The 25,920-nt window shown below is 64.8% G+C and overlaps 1 protein-coding gene across 2 annotated transcripts in view; it reads left to right on the forward strand.

Moving 5' to 3' along the window:
• Nucleotides 1-425: 425 nt before the first annotated feature.
• Nucleotides 426-25,920, forward strand: part of DENND5B (DENN domain containing 5B) — a 38,501-nt gene continuing 13,006 nt past the window's right edge. Inside the window, exons 1-7 of one of the 2 annotated variants that reach the window (XM_056107820.1) lie at nucleotides 426-675; nucleotides 12,926-12,991; nucleotides 16,462-16,571; nucleotides 20,014-20,701; nucleotides 22,747-22,934; nucleotides 25,136-25,504; nucleotides 25,594-25,801. In XM_056107820.1, coding sequence (XP_055963795.1) covers nucleotides 558-675; nucleotides 12,926-12,991; nucleotides 16,462-16,571; nucleotides 20,014-20,701; nucleotides 22,747-22,934; nucleotides 25,136-25,504; nucleotides 25,594-25,801 — 1,747 coding nt within the window. In that variant the 5' untranslated portion in view covers nucleotides 426-557. The remainder of the gene's footprint in view (nucleotides 676-12,925; nucleotides 12,992-16,461; nucleotides 16,572-20,013; nucleotides 20,702-22,746; nucleotides 22,935-25,135; nucleotides 25,505-25,593; nucleotides 25,802-25,920) is intronic. The other variant, XM_056107821.1, reaches the window with a different exon arrangement.

A 25,920-nucleotide genomic window follows, 5' to 3' on the forward strand; every position in this document is an offset into this window, starting at 1 on the left:
GCCTGCCGGGCCCCACGCCCCCTCTCCCGCCCCCGGGCCCGTGTCCAGCGCGCCCGCGTGCGAGCGGGGCGGCCCCGCCCCTATGACCCCGCCCCTATGGCCACGCCCCCACCAGGCCCCACCCCGCCTCCTAGGATAGGACGGCCCCTGGCAAGCCCCGCCCTCCCCGCCAAGGCCCCGCCCACGGCTTGGGGGACTCGCACCTTCTCCGTCCCCGGCCCCTAGTAAAGCCGCTTCCTGCCAAGCCCCGCCTCCCCGCCCAGGCCCCGCCCCGCCGCGGAAGCCCCGCCCCGCCCGGCCTCTCCTGCCCGGATTGGCTTTGTCCCCCGGCAGGCCCCGCCCCCTGCGGCCCCGCCCCGCCCGGCCAGGCCCCGCCCCGCGGCGCGCTCAGCTGACCGGCGGGCGCGGGGCGCGCGGGGCCGGGGGCGCCGCGGGCTGGGACAGTCCCGGCCGGACCCGGCGGCCGCAGCGCGGGGAGCCGCGGCCATGGGCGCGCGCGCGCCGGCCTAGCGCGGACACGAGCGGCGCCGGGCCGCGGCCTGCGGGCGGCGCGCGGGATGAGCGGGCACGCGGGGCCCGGCTCGGGCTCGTCCCCGGCCGCCGGCCGCTTCGCGCACTACTTCGTGCTGTGCGGGATGGACGCGGACAGCGGGCTGGAGCCCGACGAGCTGGCCGGTGAGGCGCGGGGGGCGGGGCGCGGGCGCGCGGGCTCCGGGGGGCGCGGGCGCGGGGGATGCGCGCGGCTCGGGGGCGCGCGGATGCGCGGGGGGGCGCGGGGGGCGCGGGCGCGGGGACGCGCGCGGGCTCCGGGCAGGCCGGGGGGCGCGGCGGGGTGTCGGGGCCCCGGGGCCGGGCGGGGGGCGGTGCGGGCCGCGCCTGCGCCCGGGCTCTGCGGGGCTGGCGGCGCGCCCGGGGAGGCCCGTGGCCGCGGCGGCGTGGCGGGCGCCGCGGGGACCTTTGGACGCCGGCCTGGCGCGTCCGGCCCGCGGGCGTCCCGCGCGGGGTCCCCGCGGCCCCGTCGTGGCGCAGTGCGGGGCGGAGGTGCGTGCGCGCGGCCCGGCGCGAGGGTCACCCCTCGCCCCCGGGCCTGGGAGGACGCGGCGCCGCTGCCCGCGGGCCCGGGCAGGTGTGCGGTTGCGTAAGCGCGCGCGCGCCAGCGGCTCGGGGTCGCGGCGTGGAGCCTCGGGGCTCGCACCGGGGCCCCCGGACCCCTCCGTCCCCGGCGCGGGACCCCGGCTGCTGTCCTGCGCGGCCACCGCTGGCCGCCTCGCCAGGGCCGCGGGCAGTTGGGCAGCGCGAGCTCCCTTCCCGGAGCCGCCCCCGGAGCCGCCGGGCGTCTCTTTGCCCCGAGCGTCGGGGAGTTTGGGGGTTCGGCGCCTTCAGCTGATAATTCGCCTGTTGTTGGTGTTTCTTTGGGGGGCCTCCCCCCACCCCGCCCCCGCGGTGCCCAGGGCTTGCTCCTGGCTCTTGCAGGGTGCCGGAGACCCGCTGCGGCGCCGGGATCCAGCGCCCGGTCAGGCCCGGCGCTGTGCGGTGATTCCACCCCCACAGCCCATTTGACTGCTACCATTTCAGTATCACTCATTCTTCCAGAAATAGTTCATTGTGTTTTGAGGGGGCCACGCCCAGCACTGCGCGGGACTGCCCCCCAAACTGGGCTGGGTGTTGGCTCCTGGCAGTGCTGGGGGGAGCGGGTGGTGCCCGGTGGGACCCAGGGGCGGCAGGGTGCAGCCAGCATCCCCCTGACCCTGCACACAGTCGCGGGGGGCGGGGGCACCGCGGCACCAGGAGCCGCTTACGTAAATGAATTATAAAAATATGCGCTCTGCCAGATGTTAGCGGACGCGTAAGGAAGACTCGGGCGGGCACAGACGTGGGCAGCGCCAAGGAGAAGGCAGGACCTTGGGGTGTATGTGTGTGTAAGGAGGAGCCTGGGGGCGGCCTCCGAGGGGGCTGTGCGGGGTGATGGTCACAGGGGACCACGAGGCCGTGTGGGGCTCGTGCCCCCCACAGTGGCTGGCCCCTGGCTCTGGGGCGGCAGGATGAAGCTGGGCTGTGGGCAGGGGGAGAGGCAGCCTCTGTGGGAGCTGAGGTCGGCGCTGGCAAGAGGCCCATGAGGCCAGCCAGAGAGTGGGCGGGGGTCCGCCCCCGAGGGGGCACAGAGTCAGCAAAGCCGCTCACTTCCTTAGGTGACCTTGGGGCTGGGGACCCTCAGGTCAGGACAGCAGGAGGGGACACTGTCTCCGGGGAGAGGACAGTGGCCACAAGGGTGGGATGATGTTGGCCGACTCCGTGGGCTCGGGGACTCGGCCAGCTGCAGGAGGGGGGTCCAGAGGCAGGTGACAGGTGGCACCGGGCAGGTGCGGCCGTTTCCTGTCTCGAGGCCGGCGTCTCGGTTCTTGGCCGTCGGTTTCCGTTCTGCCTTCTGGAGCTGACCTGTGTGTCTTCACTGTTTCTTTGCCCGTCCACAGCTCGCCCGTCTGTCTGTCTGTCTGCGCTCAGGAGACAGAAATTCTGCCCAGTGCTTGGCGGCTTTTCTCAGCACCTGAGTGAACTCAGGCTGCTGGCGGCCACTAAAGTGAAGGCCCAGCTCTGGCACGCCGGGGCCTCCTGACAAAGTCATCCCGGCGGAGACAGCCCCCGGCAAAGTTCGTCCCTAGAGCGGAAATACTTTTTGCATCTGAAACCGGAGCCTAGAGGGGTTCCAACATGCGTGCTAGGGGGGAGTGACGACGGTGCTTTGCCCGTCTTCTGCCCTCACCTGAGGCAGAAAGGGGCATCAGGGCGGAGGCAGAAAGGGGCACCGTCTGGCTCTGCCTGGCCCCTCACTCCAGCCCTCGTGGCCGTGGTCTCTGCAGCCAGACGCCCGGGGACTCGTCTCACCTGGGCTGTGGGTTTGCTGCCGGGGGAAGGTGGCGCGTCCTGTTTGTGGAGATCTGATGGGTGACTTGGGGTGTCTTGGATGTTTCCCTAGAAATCGGCGGTGGCTAGCGCCCCGGCCCCCCCACCCCCGATCCGCCCAGGGCCTGTCAGCAGGAGGCGCCTCCTTTTGTGCGGCGGGCGGGGGAGGCGGTGTGAAGTGTCCAGAGCAGGCCGGATGGGGAGGGCCGCGCTGTCCAGGGAAGAAGGAGGCCGCAGGAAGGAGCCGAGTGGACGCAGGATGTGGCGGGCTGGAGCAGGCTGGTCACGCCCCGGGTCTAGAGGGGCCGAGGGGGCAGCCCGGGAGCCCCCAGAGGACTGATGCCTCATGGGGTCCGTGGCTGTCGCCACCCCCCTGGGCAGGCCCTGCGGCCTCCCCTGAGGTTCACTGTTGGTCATGCCGTTGTTGGCCGTCACTCGCTGGGTGCCCCGGGGGACTCCCGCTGCTGTAAGGACCCAGGGACTGGAGTTGGGGGGTGGGGGGGGACGCAGCCTCGCGGGTCACATGGGAGGGTCTGCCCTGCACCCCGGGACCCTGTCTCCGGGCGTCCCACCTTCGCTCCTGTCACCGCCGCTGCAGGGCCAGCTCTGCCCAGCCATGGCCCCGCTGGCCAGTGACCCAGAAGCTCCCCTCAGCTCAAGAACCTGCCACACACTCTCCTCTTTGGAAGCTTTTGTTCTGGGCCACACCTGGTAGTGCTCAGGGCTGACTCCTGGCTCAGTGCTCAGGACCCCTTCTGGTGGGCTTGGGGGACCATGTGAGGTGCCGGGTCGGACCCGGTGTCCGTGTGGCCTCCCGCTTCTCCGGCTTCTCACTCTCTTCCCCTCTCCCTCCTCCACAGCCTGGGTCCGGCCCTGCCCTTGCTGGGGTGTGTCTGGGTGGGATTCTGGGGCACTCATGGCCGTTCCCCATCCGCTCCTTGTCCCCCCTCCAGGGGTCTCTGGCAAGGCCCCACCATGTCCACTCCCCTCTCTGCCAGCCTGCGTGCTGCGGACCCTTCCCTGCTCACGCCCCCCTCTTCCGGGCCCCTCCCGGCGGGCTTGGGGGTCCAGGTGGCCGAGTAGGGCCTGAGACGACCTTCTCGGCCCGAGCACGGGCACAGACGCCAGCCAGACGTTTGTGCGGCTGCGGAGACAACCCAGTTCAGGGCAGGTTGCGGCATCGTCTGGGCCGGGGCACGGGGGTCCTTGCGGGTTTGCTGGTGCCCACGTGGACGCGAGCGGGTTAGCCCAGGGTGGGTGGGGGCCCTCACCCCCCAGCATGGCACTCTGGAGGGGCCACCTCCTCGGGCAAGGCCCTCCGCAGGGCCCCGGACCCCTGGGCACAGCGACTGCGGGTGGTGGTTGGGGTATGCCCACGTGCCCAGGAGCCCTTCTAGGAGCTGCTGGCAGAGCCCGAGTGGGGGGACACTCCGGTGGGTGAGGCTCAGCCCCCCACCCGCCCTCCTCCCCTCCCCTCCCCTCCGCAGGGGGAACACTCTACCCGCCAGGGAGGCTGGAAGGGATAAAAGCGAGTGAATGAATAATTGATACTTTCTGTTTTTATTCCTCCGTGGGGGGGTTAGGAAAGCAGAGGATAAGGGACACGAGGGAGGGACCAGGGCTGAGGGACGGGCCTCTGAAGGCTGGAACTTAATCCGGAAAGCTTGTAACTGCAGCTCTCTCAATTTGAAAAAAAATCTAAAAAAAAACTAACTGAAACCCAAGCACAAAAACTTGTAAGTCTACAACTGTACCTCATGGTGTTTCACTAATAAAAATTTTAAAAAAGGGCAGTGCCTGGGGCTTCGCTGGGCACACCTGTCTCTGGCCCTGAGCCCGGGCAGGGTCCCTAAGTCCGTCCATTCGTCCCTCCCTCCCTCCCTCCATCCCTCCCTCCCTCCCCTCCCCTCCCCTCCCTCCCTCCCTCCTTCCCTCCCTTCCTTTTTGGCCACACCTGGTGGTACTCAGGGGCTGCTGCTAGCTCTTTGCTTAGGGGTCACTTCTGGCAGCTGCCTGGGGAGGGGGGAGGCATGTGGGGCCAGGAACCCCCCAGGGTCAGCCGCGAGCAGGCAAGCGCCTTACCCTGTATTATCTCTCCAGCCCCTCGGAATTGTTCTTACTTTGGCTTGTTGGGTCCGTCCCGGGTGGGACTCGGGAGCATAAGTTGCCAGGGTTTCGACCACGCCAACCACCTACCCGGCAAGTGTCCGCTGGGCTGGACTCTCTCCACATCCACCCGAGAGGGTTTTATCTTGGGGCCACGCCCGGCAGTGCTCAGGACTGACTCCTGGCTCTGTGCTCAGGGATCACTCCCAGCGGGCTCCGGGGACCACGTGAGGTGCCGGGGATTAAAACCCGGTTGGCCACGCGCAAGGCAAGCTGCTCTGCCGTGTTAGTCCCTTAAGGGAAGTGAAGCCTCTAAAGCTTCGTGGGAAGCTGCTAACTTTTCTCCTAAGTACCTTTTGTTCGCCCTTGAGCTGAGTTAGCTGCGACAGCTTCCAGCTTCCGTGTTGGAGAGGGGAGCCGGGCCCTGCCGCAGGCTGTGGCCGTGGTCCTGCGTGGCCTGAGCTGGCGGTTCAGGGACTCGTGCCCTGCCCCGGCGCCGCCGTCCTGCCCACCCTGCTCGGGTTTCAGGGTGCTGCTGCTGCTGGTGGGGCCTCTCGGACCCGGGGCTCAGCTTGGTCAGCCCCTCCGGCTGTGTCCGGCCTCCACCGGTGACTCCCCCCACCCCATATTGTGGCTCGTCCCGGGCACATCCCCACCCCCAGGCTCCCTCTGCGGGGAAGGCCGCGCCTCCATCCCGTGCCATCCTGTGGGTGGGTGCCCTGATCTCCCGAGGCGGGACCCCCGTAGGCCCCCTCGGGTGTGGACAGCTGTTTCTGTTGGCGGCCACGCTCAGCAGAGCTCAGGCCTGAACTCCCGGTTCTGCACTCAGCCGTCAGCTCTGGTGGGCTTGGGGACCATACGGGGAGCCGGGGCTCAAACCCGCAGCGACCCTGTGTATGCAGGGCCCCCCCCGCCCCCCTCCCCCGCCCACCCGCTCCTCACTGCATCCGTGCGGAGGGAAGTGTCCCTGGGCTCTGCAGCTGCAGCCCACAACGCCCTCCCCTCCCCCCTGTGGGAACGCTCTGCTCCCGGGGCCTGGCCTCTGCCCTTTGACCCCACACTTTGTGCCGAGATTACGGGCCTTTGAGCTGCGAAGCTTCAGCGCCCTGAAGAGAAGCTCTGAGGCCCGAGAGCCTCTCCGAGACACTCTCCGCTCTCCGCCCTGGGCGGTTTGGGCGTTATCTCCTTAGGGGCTGGAGCAGTCAGTGCGGGTGGGAGGGTAGAGCACTTGCCTTGACCGAGGCCGACCCCAGCCCCTGGCGCCCAGAGGCTCCCGGAGTGCCCTGCCAGGTGCCCCACAACCCGAAAAAGGAAAATCCAGTAATAAAACATTCACGCGCGGGGTTCGGATTACCTGGACTGCTTGGCTCACGGCATCTCCGGGTGAGCGTGGGGTCTGGAACTAAGGTCGTCCAGGCCCCAGCCACCCATGGGTGAGGGGTGACTCCTGAGCACTGAGCTGGGAATGGCTCCTGGGGTGCAGCCATTGACCCCCCCAAAGAAAATGATGTGGTTTTGGTTTTGATTTTGGTTCTTGTGTGCATGTGCCAGGGGGACCTGTACCGTGTGTGTGTGTGTGTGTGTGTGTGTGTGTGTGGTGTTGCTCAGGGGTTACTCCTGACTCTGTGCTCAGAAATTACTCCTGGTGGTGCTCAGGGAACCGTATGGGGTCCTGGGGGTTGAGACTGGGTCGGCCACGTTCGAGCCAGCGCCCCCTGCGGAGCTGTCCCCCTGCCCGACTGGGCTCTGCTGGATGACCCCAGCCCTCCTTTGCTCCTGGGCTGGGGGCGAGGAGGCAGAGAGTGACCCCTGGGAACTGTTGTGCTTGCAGTCAGGGGGGCGAAGCCGGAGGGTCCGGTGCCCCCTGAGCCCTGGGCTCCTGTATCGAGCCTGCCCAGCAGCGAGCCTGGAGGGGCAGCGGCCCCGGGGAGGCCCCGAGTCTCGGGACCCTGAAGACAGCCCCCCTCCCGGTCCCCCAGGAAGGACGGCCGCGGGCAAGGGTGGGAAAGCGGGCACCAGGCAGGGCGGGCAGGACGGGCAGACAAGACACAGGCCACCTCTGGTGGCAGCGACAGCCCCTGAGAGCACGGAGGAGCCGTCAGCTGGCTCGCGTCCACCGAGACTGACCGAGGGATTCTTTTCTGGACTCACGTGTGCACAGACGGGCCCTCGGCCCTCCCTGCCTCCTCCTCCTCCCTCCCCTCCTTCCCTCCCTGTGTGATTGCATACATGAGGGGGGGTGTGTATGTGCGGCCATGATCCGCGAGTGTCAGTGCCTGAGTGAATGTGTGTGCGTGACTGTTTGTGTCCGAGTGTCAGAGTGTGAGTGTCTCTGTGCAGGAGAGTGAGCTTGTGAGCGTACGTGGACGTGCCTGAGTGTGAGAGGACACACAGGTGTGAGTGTGTGTCAGTGTGGCAGAGGGCATGCGGCTGCCCTTGGCCCTGGCCTGGGGTGGGGCCGGCCCTTCCCTGCGCCCGTGATCTCACCCTCAGAGGACGCAGACGCTGACGGCACACGCCTCGCCCGTCCCGCCTTCCGTGGCCCTCACGGTGACTTCCAGAGCGGCCTCGGTGCTTCCGCGGTGTCTCGGTCATCACGGGCCCCTGAACTTTGGCGCATTCCTGCCGGGTGCAGCAGGGGCATTGCCATGTGTTGCCTGACCTAGGAGCGACCGAGAAGGCGTCAGCCCGGCCCCGCTGGCCGCTGTGCAGGGTCCCAGACAGTGAGCTCTGCTCAGGGGACCGAGGGAGAGTGGGTCTGTGTGTGAGTGTGAGTGCAAGTGGGAGAGTGTGTGAAAGTGTGTGTGAATGTGTCTGTGTGTCTGTATAGGTGTGAGTCGGTGTGTGTGAGAGTGTGTGTGAATGTGTTTGTGTGTCTGTGCAGGTGTGAGTTGGCGTGTGAGTGTGTATGTATGTGTCTGTGTGTGAATGTTTGTGTATCTATGTGTATGAGTGTATGCGTGTCTGTGTGAGTATGGTGTATGTGAGTATGAGTGCGTGTGTGTCTGTGTGTGTGCGTGTGTGTGTGAGTGTGTGTCTGTGTGTGTGTCGCTGGTGGAGAATCCCAGCGGGGCTCTACCTCAGGGGACGCGGCTCTCAGTGTCTGGGGACGGGGACAGCCTGGGGACGGGGAGACGGAGCCTCCTGGGAGTCACGAGCTGAGTCACTTCCACGGGTCCTGCCGACCCTGTTCAGTGCCAGGCGCCCCCCCCCCCCCCAGTGCCTGGCCCCTGGGATTCTCAGCCACTCGCTGACCCAGACGGGGGGGCGGGACGTGGCCCCCACGAGGATCCGTTTCCGGAGGACGCTCGCCTGCCACAGGACTAGGTTCTCTGTGGCAGTCGGCCTGTCCAGTCCGTGTCAGGGCGGACCCCTTCACGTCAGACCAGGTGCTGTGTTGGGCCGGGTTCCCGTTTGGGCGCACATCGGGCTCATGACCGAGAGCCACCGGCAGGTCCCTTAACAGCCGCACACTGTGGCCTGGGGGGTGCTTGGTGGTGGTGACAGCCGCCCAGGCTGCACACCCACCCCTGTGTGGACCTGCTCACACCTGAGTCACTGTGCTGCTGGGCACACTCTGTGTGGGTGGGGACGTCACCCAGGTCCCCAGGGTCCCTGCAGCGCTGGACCCAGCACCTGTTCCTGCCGGCATGAGGACTGTCGCCACCACCCGGTGACACGGGGAGGAGAGACAGTGACGCAGAGGTGGCTCCAGCCCACCTGCTCCCCCCCGATGCCCGGGGGCCCCTGAGTGTGACCTTGAGTGTGACCTTGAGTGTGACCTTGAATGTGACTTGAGGTGATCTGTGTGTGTCACTCTGGGTGGGACCCTGACACGGGCCAGAGTGTTGGTACGCGTCAGCGTTCTAGTCGGTCACTCACCTGTCCTCACCCACTGCCCCTTCCGGACATGGCATCTGGACACACAGCAGACAAACGCCCTACCTCTTGTTCGTCACTTTGGTCCCTGGTATGGGTACGAGTTCACGCGTGGGTGCGTTCGGTGGCCGAGAACTGTCCCCCAGCCGGCCAACAGGGACAGACAGACGAAGGCCCGGGGCCACAGGCTGGGGGCCCCTTACTCGGATCTCACGGCGTTAGTCATATGGAAGTCTTGAGGGGTGCGGATACACGGGTGGGGTGGGGCATGATGGTGAAGATATAAAGTCACTCCTTCAGGGCGAGTTCTGGGGGATTAATTCAAGGACAAAATCTCACTGGGGATTGCGCGTTCGAGATCATCAGGAGATCCGCTCAAGGACGGATTCCATCTAAGGGCACATTGTTTTCTCCTTCCTTAGCTGGTAATCCATTTAAACAATCATATTGAATACTGGTATTTCTGGTCATTTTGTACGATCATGGTCATACAGTGAGAGACTCTCCTGACTCACTCAGGATGCGAGATGCTTGCTAACAGTAGACTATAGGCCGAAGACGATGGCCACTCAGTAGCTCTACTGCAAACCACAACACCCTAAAGGAAAGAGAGAGCAAAAGGGAAGGCCCTGCCACAGAGGTGGGGTGGGGGGGGAGTGGGGGGAGTAGGGGGTAGGAGGGTTACTGGGATCATTGGTGGTGGAGAATGGGCACTGGTGGAGGGATGGGTACTCGATCATTGTATAACTGAAACCCAAGCACAAAAATCTGTCAGTCTACAACTGCACCTCATGGTGTTTCACTAATTAAAAAAAAAGGGGGTGGCTCTCCTGGGGACACCTTGCTGTTTATCCCAGACCACAGTCCTCAGGCCGGGTTAGTCTTTCCTGACTCCATCAAGTCTTTATTCAGTTACTTCTTTTTGGGTCATGACAGTTTGTTCCATGTCAGGCTCTTAGACTTCTTGTGGCGTTCAGCCTATTCCTTTTCCATGCAGAATGGCTTACGGCTTGCCCTGCGTCCATCCAAGCCCCTCACCGGGACCCTTCTTTTGGGAGTGTTAGAAAGTAAGGCCAGGGCTGGAGCCATAGCACAGCGGGGAGGGCGTTTGCCTTGCACGCGGCCGACCCGGGTTCGATTCCCAGCATCCCATTTGGTCCCCTGAGCACCGCCAGGGGTAATTCCTGAGCGCAGAGCCAGGAGTAACCCCTGTGCATCGCCGGGTGTGACCCAAAAAGCAAAAAAAAAAAAAAGAAAGGACAGCGGAGGCTTAAGTAAATATTAAATATGATGGTTGCCCAGGAGTAAATATTATGTGGAGACATTTAACTCCCAAGTTATAAAAGCATAGCACCAACTGTCTTCCTGTGTCTCTACGAAAAGGACACTGCAAAACCGTGCAAAGGACATAAAGGAAGGAGAAAAGCAGTATTTCATTTACACATACAAAACCCAGAGCCCTCGGGAGAATTTGACTTTACAAGTCACAGGGTCTGATTTGGGGATATGGTTGATTAGCAGATAGGGGAAGCAGAGCACAAAGGAGAGGTCAAAGATAAACACAGAGGGGGTGGAGCGATAGCACAGCGGGGAGGGTGTTTGCCTTGCACACAGCCAACCCGGGTTCGATTCCCAGCAACCCATAGGGTCCCCCGAGCAACACCAGGAGTAACCCCTGAGCATCGCCTGGTGGGAACCAAAAAAGAAAAAAAATGAAATTAGGGTCTGAAGTGATAGCACAGCAGGGAGGGCGTTTGCCTTGCACATGGCCAACCCAGGTTCGATTCCCAGCAACCCGTAGGGTCCCCCAAGCAACGCCAGCAATGATGCCTGAGCACAGAGCCAGGAGCAAGCTTGGAGCATCACCGGGTGTGACCCCAAAGAAAAAAACAAAACAAAACAAATGGTCACTGGGCCTCCAGCGGCCAGGGCGCACCCAGAGGTGCTCAGAGAACCATGCGGTGCCGGGGTGGGTCTCGGGGCTCCCTTGCACGGCGGGGGGCTCCTGTTGAGCCCCCCCCATGCTGTTTGGAGAGATACAGAGGCTGGAGGGTACGGGAACGACACTTGCCTCGCACGGGGCCACTGGGTCCCGTCCCCGGCATGCCCTCGGGTGCCCGCGCCCAGCCAAGAGTGATTCTTGAGCACAGAGCCAGGAGTAATCCCTGAGCACTGAGGGATGAGCACCCCCCAAAAAATGGAATAGTGACACCAACACACCCCGCTCTGCGTTTCCGTGTGAGGCTCTCAGTGGGCCTGTCTGCTGGCATCTGGAGAGAGGCGCATGGGCCCCTCGCCCATATCAGCACGCGCCCACCCCCCGACCCGGGCTTGGCCGCCACGGCCCAGGGAGCGTGTGCTAGTGGCCGTCGCCTTCCTGGGTGCGACCTGCCCTTGGCGTCTTGGGCCTCGTCCCTGGAATGCGGGCGCGACTTGATTCCGAAGAAGTGGCTTTCCAGGTGGGATTCAGGGGAGAGTCCAAGTTGGGGGCGTTTCCCCGGGTGGTCCTTGTGGGCCCTACGTGCTGCATGTAGTATCAGAGGCTTCATACGTGCAAACACACATGCACACGTGGCAGGGCCGCCGGAGACGTGTCCAGCCCTGGCGCCGTCCCTCCCGACTCCCACCTGCTCTCCCGGCCCCGGGGCTCTGGGGCTGTGGGGTCACACAGGCCACGGCCCTGTCCCCAGGGGTGGGGGTGGACACTCCTGCCTGTCCCCGGGGCTGGGGGTGGATGCTGCAGCCTGACCCCAGGGTGGGGGTGGGACTTCAGGGCTGGGTACCTGGGCATGTCTGCAGCAGAGCCGACCAGCCTCTGGTCCACCCACGCCGTGTCTGACCACAGCCCGGGGTGCCATTGACCCTCGAGGCTTTGCACGGAGCTTGGCCCGAGTGCGGGGACGCCCGTGTGCATCCAAATCTGGGCTTCCAGCGGCTTTTGCTGGGAGGTGGCCACACTCTCCCGCCCTGGCCACTGGGCAGCGGGCAGCTCCGCGTCCTGGCTGCAGCCACGCCCTCCGCCTCATTTTCTTCCTCCTCAGCTTTTGGGCCACACCTGGTGGTGCTCAGGGCCTCCTCCTGCCCCTGCCCTCGGGGGTCCCCCCGGGGTCTCCTGTGGGGTGTTGTGGGAACCCGGGTCGGCTGTGTGTGCGGCGAGTTCCAGCGCCTTCCCTGGTGTCCTCCCGGCCCCGGCTGCCTCTGACTCCAAGAACGTGGCTGCGATGTAGCCGTCTGGAGTCTGCACGTCTGCTCACGGCCGTCCCAGGAGTCTCCTGAGTGTAGGCCCTGCAGCCAGTCCAGCCCCACAGCCACCTGTCCTGTGTCCCGCTGCCTCGGTGGCCTCGCCGTCAGAGCCAGGCCTGGTGTGGGTGTCCCACCCTCCTGGTGGGAGGGTCTTGGGGCACAGGGCGTCCGTGGGAGGGGCAGACCCTTATACGGCACTGGTTCCGTGTCACTGTCCCGTCTTAGCAGGCGGGTCCTGCAGCCGGGGCCTTCTCCCGGGACCCCTCATCTTGGCCTCAGGAGAGCCAAGCCTGTGCTGGGTCCGAGGGGACGAGGGGACGGTGGCCTCTTGTGAAGGCTGCCGTGTGCAGTCAGTAACTGCGTCGCCTTGGGCCTTTCACTCTTTCTTTCTTTCTTTCTTTCTTTCTTTCTTTCTTTCTTTCTTAAAAAAACATATTTATTTGCTTTTGGGGTCACACCCGGCGATGCTCAGGGGTTCCTCCTGGCTCTGCGCTCAGGAATTACCCCTGGTGGTGCTCAGGGGGCCCTATGGGATGCTGGGACTCGAACCCGGGTCGGCCGCGTGCCAGGCAAACGCCCTCCCCGCTGTGCTGTCGCTCCAGCCCCCTCATTCTCACTTTCCACGTCCAGGTGCCATGGCTGGTGGGCGCGTCGGAGTCTGTTCATCCAGCCCGCGCGCGCATGTGTGTGTCCGAGTCTGTTCACCCAGTGTGTGTGCGCGTGTCCGTGTCCATCCAGCGTGTGTCCGTGCCTGCTCATCCGTCCGTTTTGCCTTTTGTTTCTGTTGCATCATCAGTTTTGTTCCAATGGCTCCAAGCAGACCCGAACACCAGGAGCCCGGACGCGGCGGATGTGGACCCAGGTAAAAATGCCAAGAGTGCAGTTGGGGTGTTCCGGATCACCAAGTCCCCCTACGCCCTGTCGTGACTGTCTCCTGGATTCTGCTTGGCTTGGGCAGAAACTCGCTATTCCGTTTCTGTTCTCATGCGCATCTAAGCTTTCATGCGATCTCCGTTGCTTTCGGCCTCGACTAAGCTCTCCTTCAGTCTAAGCGCTGGTAGGCCCCGGGCCTCCAGGAGCAAAGCAGAATCACAGCATAAGCGTTCCAAGACGCCCGGCACGCTCAAAGGTCCCGTGTCTCAGTGGCGAGAAGAATAAGCCTGTGGCCCCTGCTTACTGCAGACGGGCTTTCGAGAGAGGACTTGACATTCCGTGAAGACGCGTCTTTATCATTTCCGTTTCCCGGGAATTCGTGCTCTTTGAATCATTCCTTCTGCTCAGTCTGGGCAGTTGGGGCCGCAGGTGGAGCGGACCCCTCCCGCCTCCCGGAGGGGCTGCCTCGTCCACTCTCCTCTCGCGGCCGCTGACCACTCGTCCCTAAACCCTGGCGGCGGCAGCAGGGCCTCTGAATTGCTGATTGCCCTAGTTTCCTTCAAAACGATGTTTGCCAAGACCGTGGAATAGGGAGCAATGATCGTCTCTGTTCGCTCCCCTGTTTCACAGCCTGATAAGTCCTGGTGGCGATGGTGGCGGTGGCTGTGGTGACGGTGCTCATGGTGGCGGTGTGAGAATGGTGGTTCTCGCGGTGGCCGTGATGCTGGTGGCGGTAATGCGATTTTTTATTATGCTTTTTGGGTCTCACCCGGCGATGCTCAGGCCTGACTCCTGGCTCTGCACTCAGGCTTCACTCCTGGCGCTGCTCGGGGGACCCTGAGGGATGCCAGGGACGGAACCCGGGTCAGCGGCGTGCTAGGCTGGCCTGCCGTTGTCACTTGGGCCGGGTAACGGTGCTTTGCGCGGTGGTGGGTCTGCTTCTGTCTCTGTCGGATGTGTGAGCTTCCCCCTTTCGTCTCGACTTCCCCTAAGTGGTGTCCCTCCCTGTGCCCGCGAGGCCATGGGGACCCCAGTTAACAGACGGCCCCACTGGGAGAGCTGGCCTGCCCACCCCCCCACACTCAAGGAGCCCATCGCACGGTGAGTGGGTGGGGAGCTTCTCTGCCCTGCGCCCGTGGAGCCCCTGGCCCCCATGCCAGGCACACATGGGTCAGCTCAGCCTGTAGCCCAGGGCCAGCCTCCGCTCTTTGCTGTTTCATCTTAAAATTATGTGAAACGTGGATGTTTTTAAACGCATGGAAATCCCAGGTATCTGCACCCCAGCTCTCTCCCACAGCCCGGGGTTTCCTTGGGGGAGGGGGGGCGCAAGGACCAATGGGCCCCTGGGGGGCTCCGCATGGCCGGGAACCGGCCCAGGGTGTCCTCACCTGCGGAGGATGGCGTGTGGATGGGCACCAGGAGTGTCCTTGCCCAGGTGGACACTGAGCCAACTCCGCACCCAGCCTGGCTCCTAACCCACTGCTCTGAGCTCTCAGCCCTGACACGGAAAATATTCACGAAATAACGCTCTGGGTCTCGAGAGAACTACTGTGTGACCATCAGGGCGAGTCTCAGAGCCCACAGCTACGGCAGAATTCTTTTTTTTTTTTTTTTTTTGCCTTCTGGGTCACACCCAGCGATGCTCAGGGGTTGCTCCTGGCTCATGCACTCAGGAATCACTCCTGGCGGTTCTCGGGGGACCATATGGGATGCTGGGAATCGAACCTGTGTCGGTCATGTTGGCTGCGTGCAAGGCAAACGCCCTACCCGCTGTGCTATCACTCCAGCCCAGAATTCTTTTTTCTTTTAGTCTTGATTTGACCTTTTTGTTGTTGTTGTTTTGTTTTTGGCCTTTTGGGTCACACCTGGCGATGCTCAGGAATCACTCCTGATGGTGCTTGGGGGACCCTGTGGGATGCCGGGGTGAGCGTGGGCTGGCCTTGTGCAAGGCAGACGCCCTCCCCCCGGGATTATCGCTCCGGCCTTGATTTTATTTCTTAAGATGGAAACAAAGCGTGTGAAAGCGCAACTTCTGGGGGAGCCGTATCTCGGCGAGCGCGGCCTTGGCCTCTCTGCGGGCCTTGCAGTTGGGAGAGGGTCTCTGCGGACACCTGTGCAGGACGGTTCTGTCCAGGGGGTGTCCACGGGGTACCGTGTGGGCACAAGGTGAGTGCAGTCATGGAGTTTCACCGCAGACTTGATCTTGGACCTTTTGGCAATTTTCTTCTTGTTTTTTTTTTTTTTCTTTTTGTGTCATGCCCAGCGATGCACAGGGGTTACTCTTGGCTCTACATTCAGGAATTACTCCTGGCGGTGCTCGGGGGACCATATGGGATACTGGGAATCGAACCCGGGTCAGCCGCGTGCAAGGCAAAGTCCCTCCCCGCTGTGCTATGGCTCCAGCCCCTGGCGATTTTCTTCTTGCCCAGGCGGCTGTCACTGTGGGACCCAGCCTCCAGGGCAGGCCTGCAGGGGCGGGCTGAGGAGCTGTCATCATGTTCTTGGCCCTGACTAGCGTCAGGCCAGGACCAGCCCCCTTCCCGGTTTCGTGAACTTGCCCGTTTGGCCAGTGACCACTTGGACCTCCCGCAGGAAGGAAGGACGGACCAGCACTTCCGCCGACCTGTCACCCAGGGATCTGAATTCTTGTCCTTTTTCTTGTCCTTTTCTTTATTTCTCACTCTGGGGGCCTGTGCCGGGCCAGGCACTTCGTCAGGCACCGTGGACAGGCCACGTCCAGTCCCATCCCCCTGGACTCACCGGGCTCCGCACAGAGCCGAGTGTCCATCCCTGACCCCCGTGGCTCTGCCGTCCCTCCCTCCACCTCCCTCCTCACCGCCCTGCCGTCCCCACACAGGCAGGAGGTGCCGGTCCCCGCGCTCGGGACTTTGACTTCCTGTGGTTTCGCTTTGGTCACACCCCGCGTGCTGAGGGCCCAGCGCAGGCTCCACGCTCAGGGGTCCAGACCCGGGTCAGCTGCGTGCCCGGCCGCGACCTCCCTGCTGTCCCGTCTCCGAGCCCTGCCACCGGGGGACGGGACTGTCACCGCGGGAGACAAAGTCTCCAAATAGATTTTTTTTTCAATCACCACCCACCGCACAGGGACAGCGCGTGGACAGGAGTGAGGAGCCTGGGAGTCTTCTTGGGCATCCGCGTCCCGTCCCTGGTCCCCTCTGGGTCGCCCACGCAGGGAATCGGCCCGACGGACGCGTGTTCAACACGACTTCAGCGTTTCGTGACCTGGGAATCGAACCCGGGTCAGCCGCGGGTTGCATCTGTTGTCCAGCCCGGACCCCACGTCCGGGTCCTGGGGCCTCAGATGCACACCACATGCCGAGGGCTCTCCCCCACCGTCCTGAGAACCCGCCACCCGCACTGTGATCAGGCCTTGCCACCATTGGGCGCTGGGCTGGCTGGCCGAGAGTGCCAGGAGCTGACATCATTTGCTGTCTGTCCCAGGTGAGAACTTTGAGCAGAGCCCGCTGAGGAGAACATTCAAGTCCAAGGTGCTGGCGCACTACCCCCAGAACGTGGAGTGGAGCCCCTTCGACCAGGATGCCGTCAACCTGGTACGTCTCTTCCCGTGGACACAGGGTCGTGTGGGTTCACTGGGTGGCACAGCTTGTGTTTCCCACCCGGCCGGTTCTGTGCCGGGTCTCATGCTTGGCTTCTCTGCGGGTGGGGGGGTGGGGGAGAGAGGGGGTGCTGTGGCTGACTGTGCCCCCAGGGAAAGGCGCAGAGACCCCCCCATGGTGCCCACTTGCAGGGGGTGGGAGGGATAGGAAGCGGTTTAGCTGAGTGGTGAGATTCGCGGGTTCAGCTCAGCGCACCCCGGACCCCTGAGGGTTGAGGCGGACATGGCCCAGCACGCGGGAATCCAGGCTCTGCCTGCAGCCCCAGGGCAGCCCCTGAGCACTGCTGGGAAGAGGGAAGAAGCGCAGGTGGCCCTGGAACATGGGTTGGGGATCTTAGCACCCCTCCCCCTCCCCCACACGCTGCAGTGCTGCAAAGGGGTCATGCGTGCTTTGAAGGGGCCCCCCATCCCCACCCTGATATGAGAGGCTGAGGCTGTGTGAGGCCGGCTTTGTCCCGAGCCCACTGTGATGGGGTGCGCCCCGGGCCCCTGCGCCCCCGGTCCCCCGTGCCCGTGCAGGCTCTGGTCTTCACCCCACACCGTTCTCACACTCCAGCTCGTCATGGTGCGTCCCCTGTGGGGCCCCAGTGGGATTGGTGTAAGTGTGGGGCCACAGCACAAGAACAGGGGCCCAGGGTTAGGAAAGGAGGCAGGGAGCACAGTGGGGGGCAGGCGGAGGACGCCAACGGGCCATCAACCCCGGCCCGACCTACAACACACACACATACTCACACACAGTCATGTACACACACACACACACACACACACACTTTCATAGGCACACAGCCACACACACACACTCACATACACATATGTGTGCGCAGTCCTGGGTGCCGAGGGCAGACCTTGTCCTGCACTGTCGCCGGCCCTCGCAGCCGCCCTGGACGTGCCCGGCCGCCCCCGCAGTGCCTCAGCAGAGCGGGCATGGCCGTTAGACGTGTGAGCTGGCACCGACCGAAATAGCAGACAGCAGGGGCCCAAAATAGGTCATCAGCTGCCCGGAGGGCCGAGGGCAGGGCGGGGGTGGCCGGGCTCCTGGGAGCAGGCAGGACACACCACCCCTCAGCTCTGGGATGCGCCAGGCCATCTGGGGGCCCGGGGCACCGGGGCCAGCGCCCCCGTCCCTGAACTTTCTCTCGGCCCGTTGCTCTGACTGTGGCCAGCCTCCGCGACCCTGAATCTCACCTCGCGGTCTCTGTCCTCTCTCGCCCTTGGTTTACTGGTGCATTTGTTGGGAGGGCGGGTTCGCTTCCACCTGAAGTTGTCAGGGTCGTTAGGTTAGGGTCAGCCCTGAGCAGAACCCATGACGGTGATCGCCAGTGGGGACGGAGTCTGAGGCCCCGAGCAGTGGACATCACGGCAGCCCGGGTGCCCAGATGTCCTGCAGACGGGGCAGGGTGGGGGCGATCAGCGCGGGGGAGGTGCCCCAGGCCGCTGTCTCTGGTCTCTCCTGGCTGCTCACTGAAGCTGGGTCCTTCCGGCGAAGGAAGAACGGAGGATAAACCAGAGGACGGGGCTGAGGCCACCGCTCGCTGGCACTCGGGCCGGGGTCTAGATGGCCAGAGCCCGGAAGCACTCGGCCTGGCTCTCCCTCCTCTGCGGGGACGGGGGGATGGTGCTTTGGCACCCGGGGCGGGCAGACCCGGGGAGGCCCTTTCTGTGCTTTCCCTAGTGGTTCTGGCCCGGGCAGCTCTCTGGGGTTCCTCCGGCAGGGCTGGGGGTCCCTGTGCTGGCCCTGTGAGAGGCAGTTAGCAGCTCACTGGCCGCACGCCAGCCAGCTGCGGTGATGGCAGGGTGGGGACCACGCAGCACCCGCCCGGATGTCCGTCCCGAGGGCCATCTCCGCTGTCTGCAGATCGGCCAGGACCCTTGGGGCCTCGGGGTTACAGTGGGGAGCGGGTCCCTGAATCCCTGGCGGTCAGCCCGGGAGGGGGCACGCGAGGGGCCTGCTCTGGGCACGCCGGGAGCTCTGCAGGCAGCCAGCCACGTGCCGCTGTGTCCTCACGCTGTCCCCGCCCTGGCCACCCACCCCGTTGGCGTGGCACTGCCCTGCGTGGCCTCATGGGGGCTGCCCCCTCCCCCCGAAGCCCCTTCCTGTCCTCCTCCCTGCGGGCTCCTGCCCCAGCCACACCTCATTTCCTTAGGGGTGTCCACGCTGCACCCACCTGCCTTGGTCCCCTTTCTGTAGCACTGGTCCAACGGCCACAGGCAGAGGGACCCGCCCCCAGTCCCTGTGCCCCGCCACCACCCCACCTTGCCTGGGACAGGGCCTGATGGTGCCCACTAAGCTTCCCGGCCCAAGCCGTGATTGGGGGCCCTGACCTGGCTCTGGCTGTGTCTGCCCTCGGCCCAGAGCTTCCCCGGAAAGTGGGGGGGCACTTTCCTGTCTGTCTTGGGGTTGCATGTCCAGTCGTGAGGAGGGGCCGGCAAGGGGCCGGGGCGTGGGTCTCACCAGCCACCCAGCAGCCCCTGAGCACCACAGGGTGAGGCTCAAGATCCCAAACATGCGAATGGAAAGAAACAGGCCAGCAGGGCACCCCGGGGCTGAGGCAGGACCCATGGGTGGACGCCACCCCCAGCTCAGCTCCTGGGCGCCCCCGCTGCCGGGGATCCCCCAACCCCCCAAAAAGCAGCAGTGAGGACGCCCGGCTTCCCCGGGTCTGGGCTAGGTGGGCTCTGTGGCTGGGTGGTTGCCAGAGAGACCGTGTCCTTCCCTCTGTCTGTCTGTCCACCCACCTGCCACCCATCTGCCCGTCCATCCATCCATACATCCGTCTCATGTGTCCATCCATCCGTCCGTCCATCCATTCGTCTGTCTGTCCATCCATCCGTCTGTCCATCTTCCAATCCGTCCATTCGTCCATCCGTCTGTCCGTCTGTCCATGCATCTGTTTCTCTGTCCGTCCACCTGCCTGTCTATCCGTCCATCTGTTCGTCTGTCCGTCCATCTGTCCATCCGTATGTTCATACGTCTTTCTCTGTGTCCATCTGTCCATCCGTCCATCCGTCTGTCTGCCTGTCCATCCATCCATCCATCCATCCATCTGTCCATCCGTCCATTCGTCCATCTGTCTGTCCATGCATCTGTTTCTCTGTCCGTCCATCTGCCTATCCATCCGTCCATCTGTTCGTCTGTTCGTCCATCTGTCCATCCATCTGTCTGTTCATACGTCTTTCTCTGTGTCCATCTGTCCGTCCGTCCATCCGTCCATCTCTCTGCCTGTCCATCCATCCATCCACCCAGCCGTTCGTCCATCTGTCTGTCCATACGTCTGTTTCTCTGTCCATCCATCCATCTGTTCACCCGTCCATCTGCCCGCCCGTCCGCCCGTCCGTCCCTCCGTCCGCGGCCTGGCTGACCGTGCTGTCCCCCGCAGCTGTGCATGCCCAAGGGGCTGTCGTTCCGGACGCAGGCCGACAGCCGGGAGCCGCAGTTCCACTCGTTCCTCATCACCCGGGAGGACAGCTCGCGCACCTACGGCTTCGCGGTCACCTTCTACGAGGAGGTGACCAGCGGGCCCATCCGCACGGCCATGCAGACGCTGTACCGCATGCACCAGGCCGAGCAGGCGGGCAGCACGTGCGCGTCCACCCGCCGCAGCACGGACTCGCTGGCCGGCAGCTCGGGCCCGGGCGAGGGCGAGGGCGAGGGTGAGGGCGGGCCGCCCCCCCAGCCGCCACCGCCGGGCGGCGCCTTCGACCCGGCCCGGGACACGCTGTACGTGTCCAAGAGCATCTGCCTGGTGGTGCCGCTGCCCTTCATGCGGGCCTGCAGGAAGTTCCTGCTGCAGCTGCACCGGGCCGTGGTCTCCCCCGAGCCGCCGCCCCTGCCCCTGGAGAGCTACATCCACAACATCCTCTTCGAGGTGCCGCTGCCGCCGCCCGGCCGCTCGCTCAAGTTCTACGGCGTGTACGAGCCCGTGGTGTGCCAGCGGCCCGGCCCCGACGAGCTGCCCCTGGCCGACTTCTCGCTGCGGGAGGCCCTGGAGCTGCTGGGGTCCGAGAGCCTGGTGCAGGTGCTGACCTGCGTGCTGCTGGAGATGCAGGTCCTGCTCTACTCCCAAGGTGGGCCCCCGCGCGCGCCGCCTGTCTGTCTGTCCGCCTGCCTGCCTGCCTGCCTGCCTGTCTGTCTGAGCGCCCGCCCGGCAGCACGGCCCCTTAGCACCCGATGGCTGTTGCCAGTCACTGCGTGGCCGTCATGCTGTGAGCAGCCCGCTGTGCTCTGGGCTCTCCCTAAACCGGGTCTGCCCACTGGGCCGGCGTGTGTCCCGGGAGAGGCCTCACCCCCACCGAGGCTCCGGGCAGCCGGCAGGGTCCTCCCCAAGCGCTCCGAGCTCCCCACGCCCCTGGTGTCTGCGTTTTGGGGCTTTTCCCCTTTCTGACCCTTTGCCTCTCGTCCCCACTCCCTTGCAGTCACCCCCCCACGCTGCTTCCCAGTGAGCCTGGTGCTCCCCCCGCTCCCGCAGGCCCCCCACGGCTGTGTTCCTCTGTGGCTCCACTGGTGTTTCCCGTGGGGACGCCCCCGTCTCTCCCGGCCGTGCCTCTGGCCCCTCTACCCTGCGTGTCACTCCGGGGGACACGGGCGTTGGTGCACCAGGGGCCCCTGAACCAGGCTGGAGGCGCCCCTGGGCTGCCCGGAGCCTCGGTGCTCCAGCCCTGCAGGGCGCTGTCCACGGGCTAAAAATGGTCCCAGAGGCGCGTGGGAACGGCTGTCGGCGAGTTCCCTCGGGAGAGCCAAGCTGGCATCTTCACTCAGAAACGGGCAGCCGGCAGCAGGGCCGTCCGGCGCGGCTGTGTCTGCACCGTCATGTGTCCTGCCCGGGCACTGAGAGCAGGTGCCCGCTGAGCTCACTCGGACCCCCGGGGCCTGAGTGCCCTGCAGTGTGCTGGCCGCCGTCCCAGGCACAGACCCCCAGCCCTGCATCCAGCTGTCGCCCTCATAGCCCTGTGGTGCTGCTGGACGCTCAGCGTGACAGCGGGGTCCAGAGGGCACGTGTGACGGGCTGGGGGACACAGCCAGGTGTGAGTGTGAGTGTGCATGTGTATGTGAGTGAGTGACCACAGCAGTGTGTGATGGGCTGGCTGGGACACAGCCGGGTGTGTGTGTGTGTGTGTGTCTGTGACACTACAGTGGGGAATGTGTGACGGGCTAGATGGGACACAGCTGGGTGTGCGTGTGACCACAGAAGTGTGTGACACGCTGGATGTGACACACCTGGGTGTGTTTGTGTGTGCATGTGTGAGTGTGCATGAGTGTGTGTTTGTGCATGTGTATGCATGTTTGTGTACATGTGACTGCATTTGTGTGAGTGTGTGTGAGCGTATGAATGTATGAGTGTGTGAGTGTGCATGTAAGTGTGCATGAGTGCATGTGAGTGTGTGCGTGTGTGTGTGAGAGTATGTGAGAGTGCACGTGTGAACGCATGTGCATGTGTGCGTGTGTGTGTGCGTATTTGTGTGACTGTCCATGTTTGCGTGTGCATTTGAGCGTGTGCGTGTGTGTGAGTATGAATGTATGAGTGTGTGCGTGTGTGTGTGCGTGTGTGCCTGGTCCCCACCTGAGCCAGACCTCCTGACACTGGGGGGCTGTGGGGGGCGGGGCCGGGGAGCACCTGCTTCTCCCGCTTTTCACTCGGGTGAATCCATCCCATCCGTGTGAGCCGCGTGCACGGCAGCCCTGAGCTCTCTCGCTGGGCCTACTGGGCTTCCCTGCCTCTCCCCGCTCCTCCCGCCTTTGTTCGGAGGCCTCCGACAGTCGAGTCCCCAGCGCCTGTTTGAGCTCTTTCACCACAAAGTGAAGGGCAGGCCGGGGTGAGGGCCAGAGAGGACTCAGCGGGGAAGGCGCTGGCCTTGCTCACGGCCGACCCGGTTCAAACCGCGGCGTCACATTTGCTCTCCCATGCCCGCCCGGAGTGACCCCTGAGCACAGAGCCAAGAGTCACCTCCGGGTGTGGCTTGAACCCCAGAGAGGAGCGAGAAGGACCTGCTCGAACAGCTGCCGGTGCAGAGAAGGCGCCTCCGGGCAGCGGTCGCACGGGGCTGCCCGCAGACTGGACGCTTGGGACGGCCGGCCCGCGGCCAGTGCTCACCGCCTGTCTGTCCTCCCGCAGACTGCCAGCGCCTGATGACGGTGGCCGAGAGCGTCACGGCGCTGCTCTTCCCGTTTCAGTGGCAGCACGTGTACGTGCCCATCCTGCCCGCGTCCCTGCTGCAGTTCCTGGACGCCCCCGTGCCCTACCTGATGGGCCTGCAGGCCAAGGGCGGCGCTGACCGCTCCAAGCTGGAACTTCCTCAGGAGGTGACGCGGGGGGTGGCGGGCGGGCCGGGTGTGGGGTCCTGCGGCCTCCCCTACATCACCGTCCTGTGTCTCGGCGTGTCCAGCTTCGTGTTCGCTGGGGGGACCGGGTCCGTGGCCTCTGTCCCACAGCAGACCTTGTCCCCGCAGCCTGGGTCTCAGCCCCCAGACATCCTGGGCTGAGGACCAGGACAGGGTTTCACCCTGGGGCCCGGGGCCATGCAGACCCCTTGGCTTTCTGCATGCTGGACTTTTAAGCACGGAAGCAGGCCTTTGTCTTTTATGTTGGTTTTGGGTCACCCCCGGTGATGCTCAGGGGTCACTCCTGGCTCTGTGTCCTGGGCTCACTCCAGGCGTGGCTCAGGGGACCAGGTGGGGTTCTGGGGCTGGAACCCAGGTTGACTGTGTGCAAGGCAACTGCCCTGCCCGCTGCACTATTACTCCAAGCCAAGAATTCCAGGGAAAGGCATCTGTCTGTGCTAGGTGGGGGCCCCAGGTCCCAATGGGCGTGAGACCCCCGCGGAGCCCCTACTTGGCCACAGTGGGATTCTCAGAGCCCGAGATGGTGAGACTGGGCCTCGGGCTGGGGTGCTGGTCTGGGTGCAGCCCTGAGGCCGCACTGGGTTGCCGGGATGGGACAGGCCTCGCGTGGGGGTCGCCAGCCCTGCCACGCCGTGGCCTGTGTCCGTCCCTCCCTGGGTTCCCCTCGCAGTAGGCAGAGACGGGGCTGCCACGTGAGCCCCAGAACCTACTGCTCCCTCGAGCAGCCCACATCCTGCTCTCTGGATTGCACACGCGTGTATGAGGTGGGACAGAGAGGCCCATGAGCTGCTGTCTGGCTGCACACACACATGTCCAGAGATGGATTGACAGGAAGCCGTGTGCACACATGCAGACATAGATTCAAGAGAACCCACGTGGACACACATATATAGATGTGGATTTACAGGGAGCCGTGAACACGTCTACGGTCGTGGATTTACAGGAAGCCGTACGCACATGTGTGTGTGTTGACATGGGGTCACAGGAGCCCATATGAGCTCACATGTGCAGATGAATGCCAGAAGCATGTACGTATGTCTGTAGACCTGGATTTGTGGTAGGCCACGTGCATGTGCCTGTGTACAGAGCGGACTCAGCGAAACTGCACACACGTGCTCACGGACGTGGTTCACAGGCAGCTGTGAGCACGCGTGTACAGGCGTGGAGCACCAGAAGGCATGCATCCACATGTGTGTAGATCCATCCAGTGTGTCGGTCCTCACCCCTACCCGAGGCTCCTGTGATGGCTGACGTGTGTGCCGTGAGGTGGCAGAGCTGGGGACAGAGTTGGCAGGTTGCGTGAGCTGGGCTCTCTCTGCGGCCAGGTTGGTGGTGCGTGTTCGGTCTCTGTGGCAGACACGACCACAGAGCGCCTTGGACGCTCCAGGCAGGGGGTGCCAGGAGCAGAGACCGCGCGTGTGGCCACAGCTGGCGTGGGTGGTGCAGTGAGTGACAGGAAGCCGTCCCCACCTGGACAGAGGTGGCACCAACAGCCCCCACCAGGGGAGGCCAGTCGGGAGTGGGGCTGGTGGCGGCCGTGGGTGGGAGGGGCTCGTCCAGCCAGGGCCGGGTGTGCGCTCTGGCCCCGCGAGCCACAATGCTGGCCCCGGAGATGTGTTGCGTCTTCCTGACGGACTTTAGCGTCCGTTCCGGTTTGTGGTTGCTGGTCAGCCCAGGGCCCACATACCCCAGGCGCGAGCTGGACACTGAGCTGCGTTCTCAGCCCGAGAGTCTTGGTGCAGAGTGAGACGCTCCCGGCCAGGGAGGTAGCCCAGCGGTCAGGGCATCTGCCTGGCACGCAGCCAGCCTGGGCTTGACCTCTGTCCCCAGATGCCCACCCAGGAGTGACCCCTGAGCACTGAGCCAGGTGCGTGCCCTGCCCACTGCTGGGCTAGCCGCTCCCCTCCCCAGGTTCTAACCTGGGAAAGGCTAAAGCCCCTTGAGATCTGCCTGTGGCTGGTCGTCTACCCGGACAGAGCCCGTCCTGGTTCCCCGGGGCCCTGGCACTGTCCCCTCCCCGTGCCCCTCCCCGTGCCCCCTCACCACACCCAATCACGCGGCCTCCATCCTCTCCGACCCCTCGTCTGTCCCCGCCGTCCCCTCGTGTCCCCCTCGAAACCCCCGGTGCCCCCCGCCGCCCCCTCACCCTCGCCCGCCCGCAGGCCAACCTGTGCTTCGTGGACCTGGACGCGCGCTTCCTGGAGCTGCCCGAGGAGCTGCCTCAGTTTCCCCAGCGCGCGCAGCTGCTGCAGGAGCTGGCGCAGGTGCTGCAGCAGTTCGGGGCGCCGGGCCCGGGGGCGCCGGCGCAGCAGGAGCGGCCGGCGGGCGCCGAGAAGGCGGACGGGCGCGAGGGCCGGGCCCCGTGCGACGCGGCCGAGCTGCAGGAGCAGCGCCTGGGCGCGCAGCTGCGCGAGGTCTTTGCCCGCCGCTTCACGCTGCTCTTCGCCGACTACGAGGCCTTCGTCATCCAGGCGGCCGCCGACCCCGAGGCCTGGCTCAGCAGCCGCGAGCACGCGCACAACTTCGACAAGGTGGGCGCGGCCCGGGGGCGGCGCCCCCCGCCCCTGCCGCCCCCCCCCCGGCGCCCCCCCACTCACCCCCCCCCGCCGCACCCCTGCAGGCCTCCTTCCTCTCGGACCAGCCCGAGCCCTTCCTGCCCTTCCTGTCGCGCTTCATCGAGACGCAGATGTTCGCCTCCTTCGTCGACAGCAAGATCGTGTCGCAGTGGGAGGAGAAGGACCCCCTGCTGCGGGTCTTCGACGCGCGCATCGAGAGGCTGCGCCTGCGGCCGTCCCTGCACCGGACCCCCAGCGCCCTGAGCGACGTGGGTGAGCGCACCCGGCCGGGGGCCGGTCGGGCCGTCCCCGAGGGTCCTGGTGGGTTGGTGCCCACGTGAGCCCCGCGGGGCCACTCCTGGACTCGGGACCGGGCAGCCTGCGGGCTCTGG

This window comes from Sorex fumeus, unplaced genomic scaffold (genome assembly GCF_029834395.1).
Source record: "Sorex fumeus unplaced genomic scaffold, SorFum_2.1 ptg000177l, whole genome shotgun sequence".
NCBI lineage: Eukaryota > Metazoa > Chordata > Mammalia > Eulipotyphla > Soricidae > Sorex > Sorex fumeus.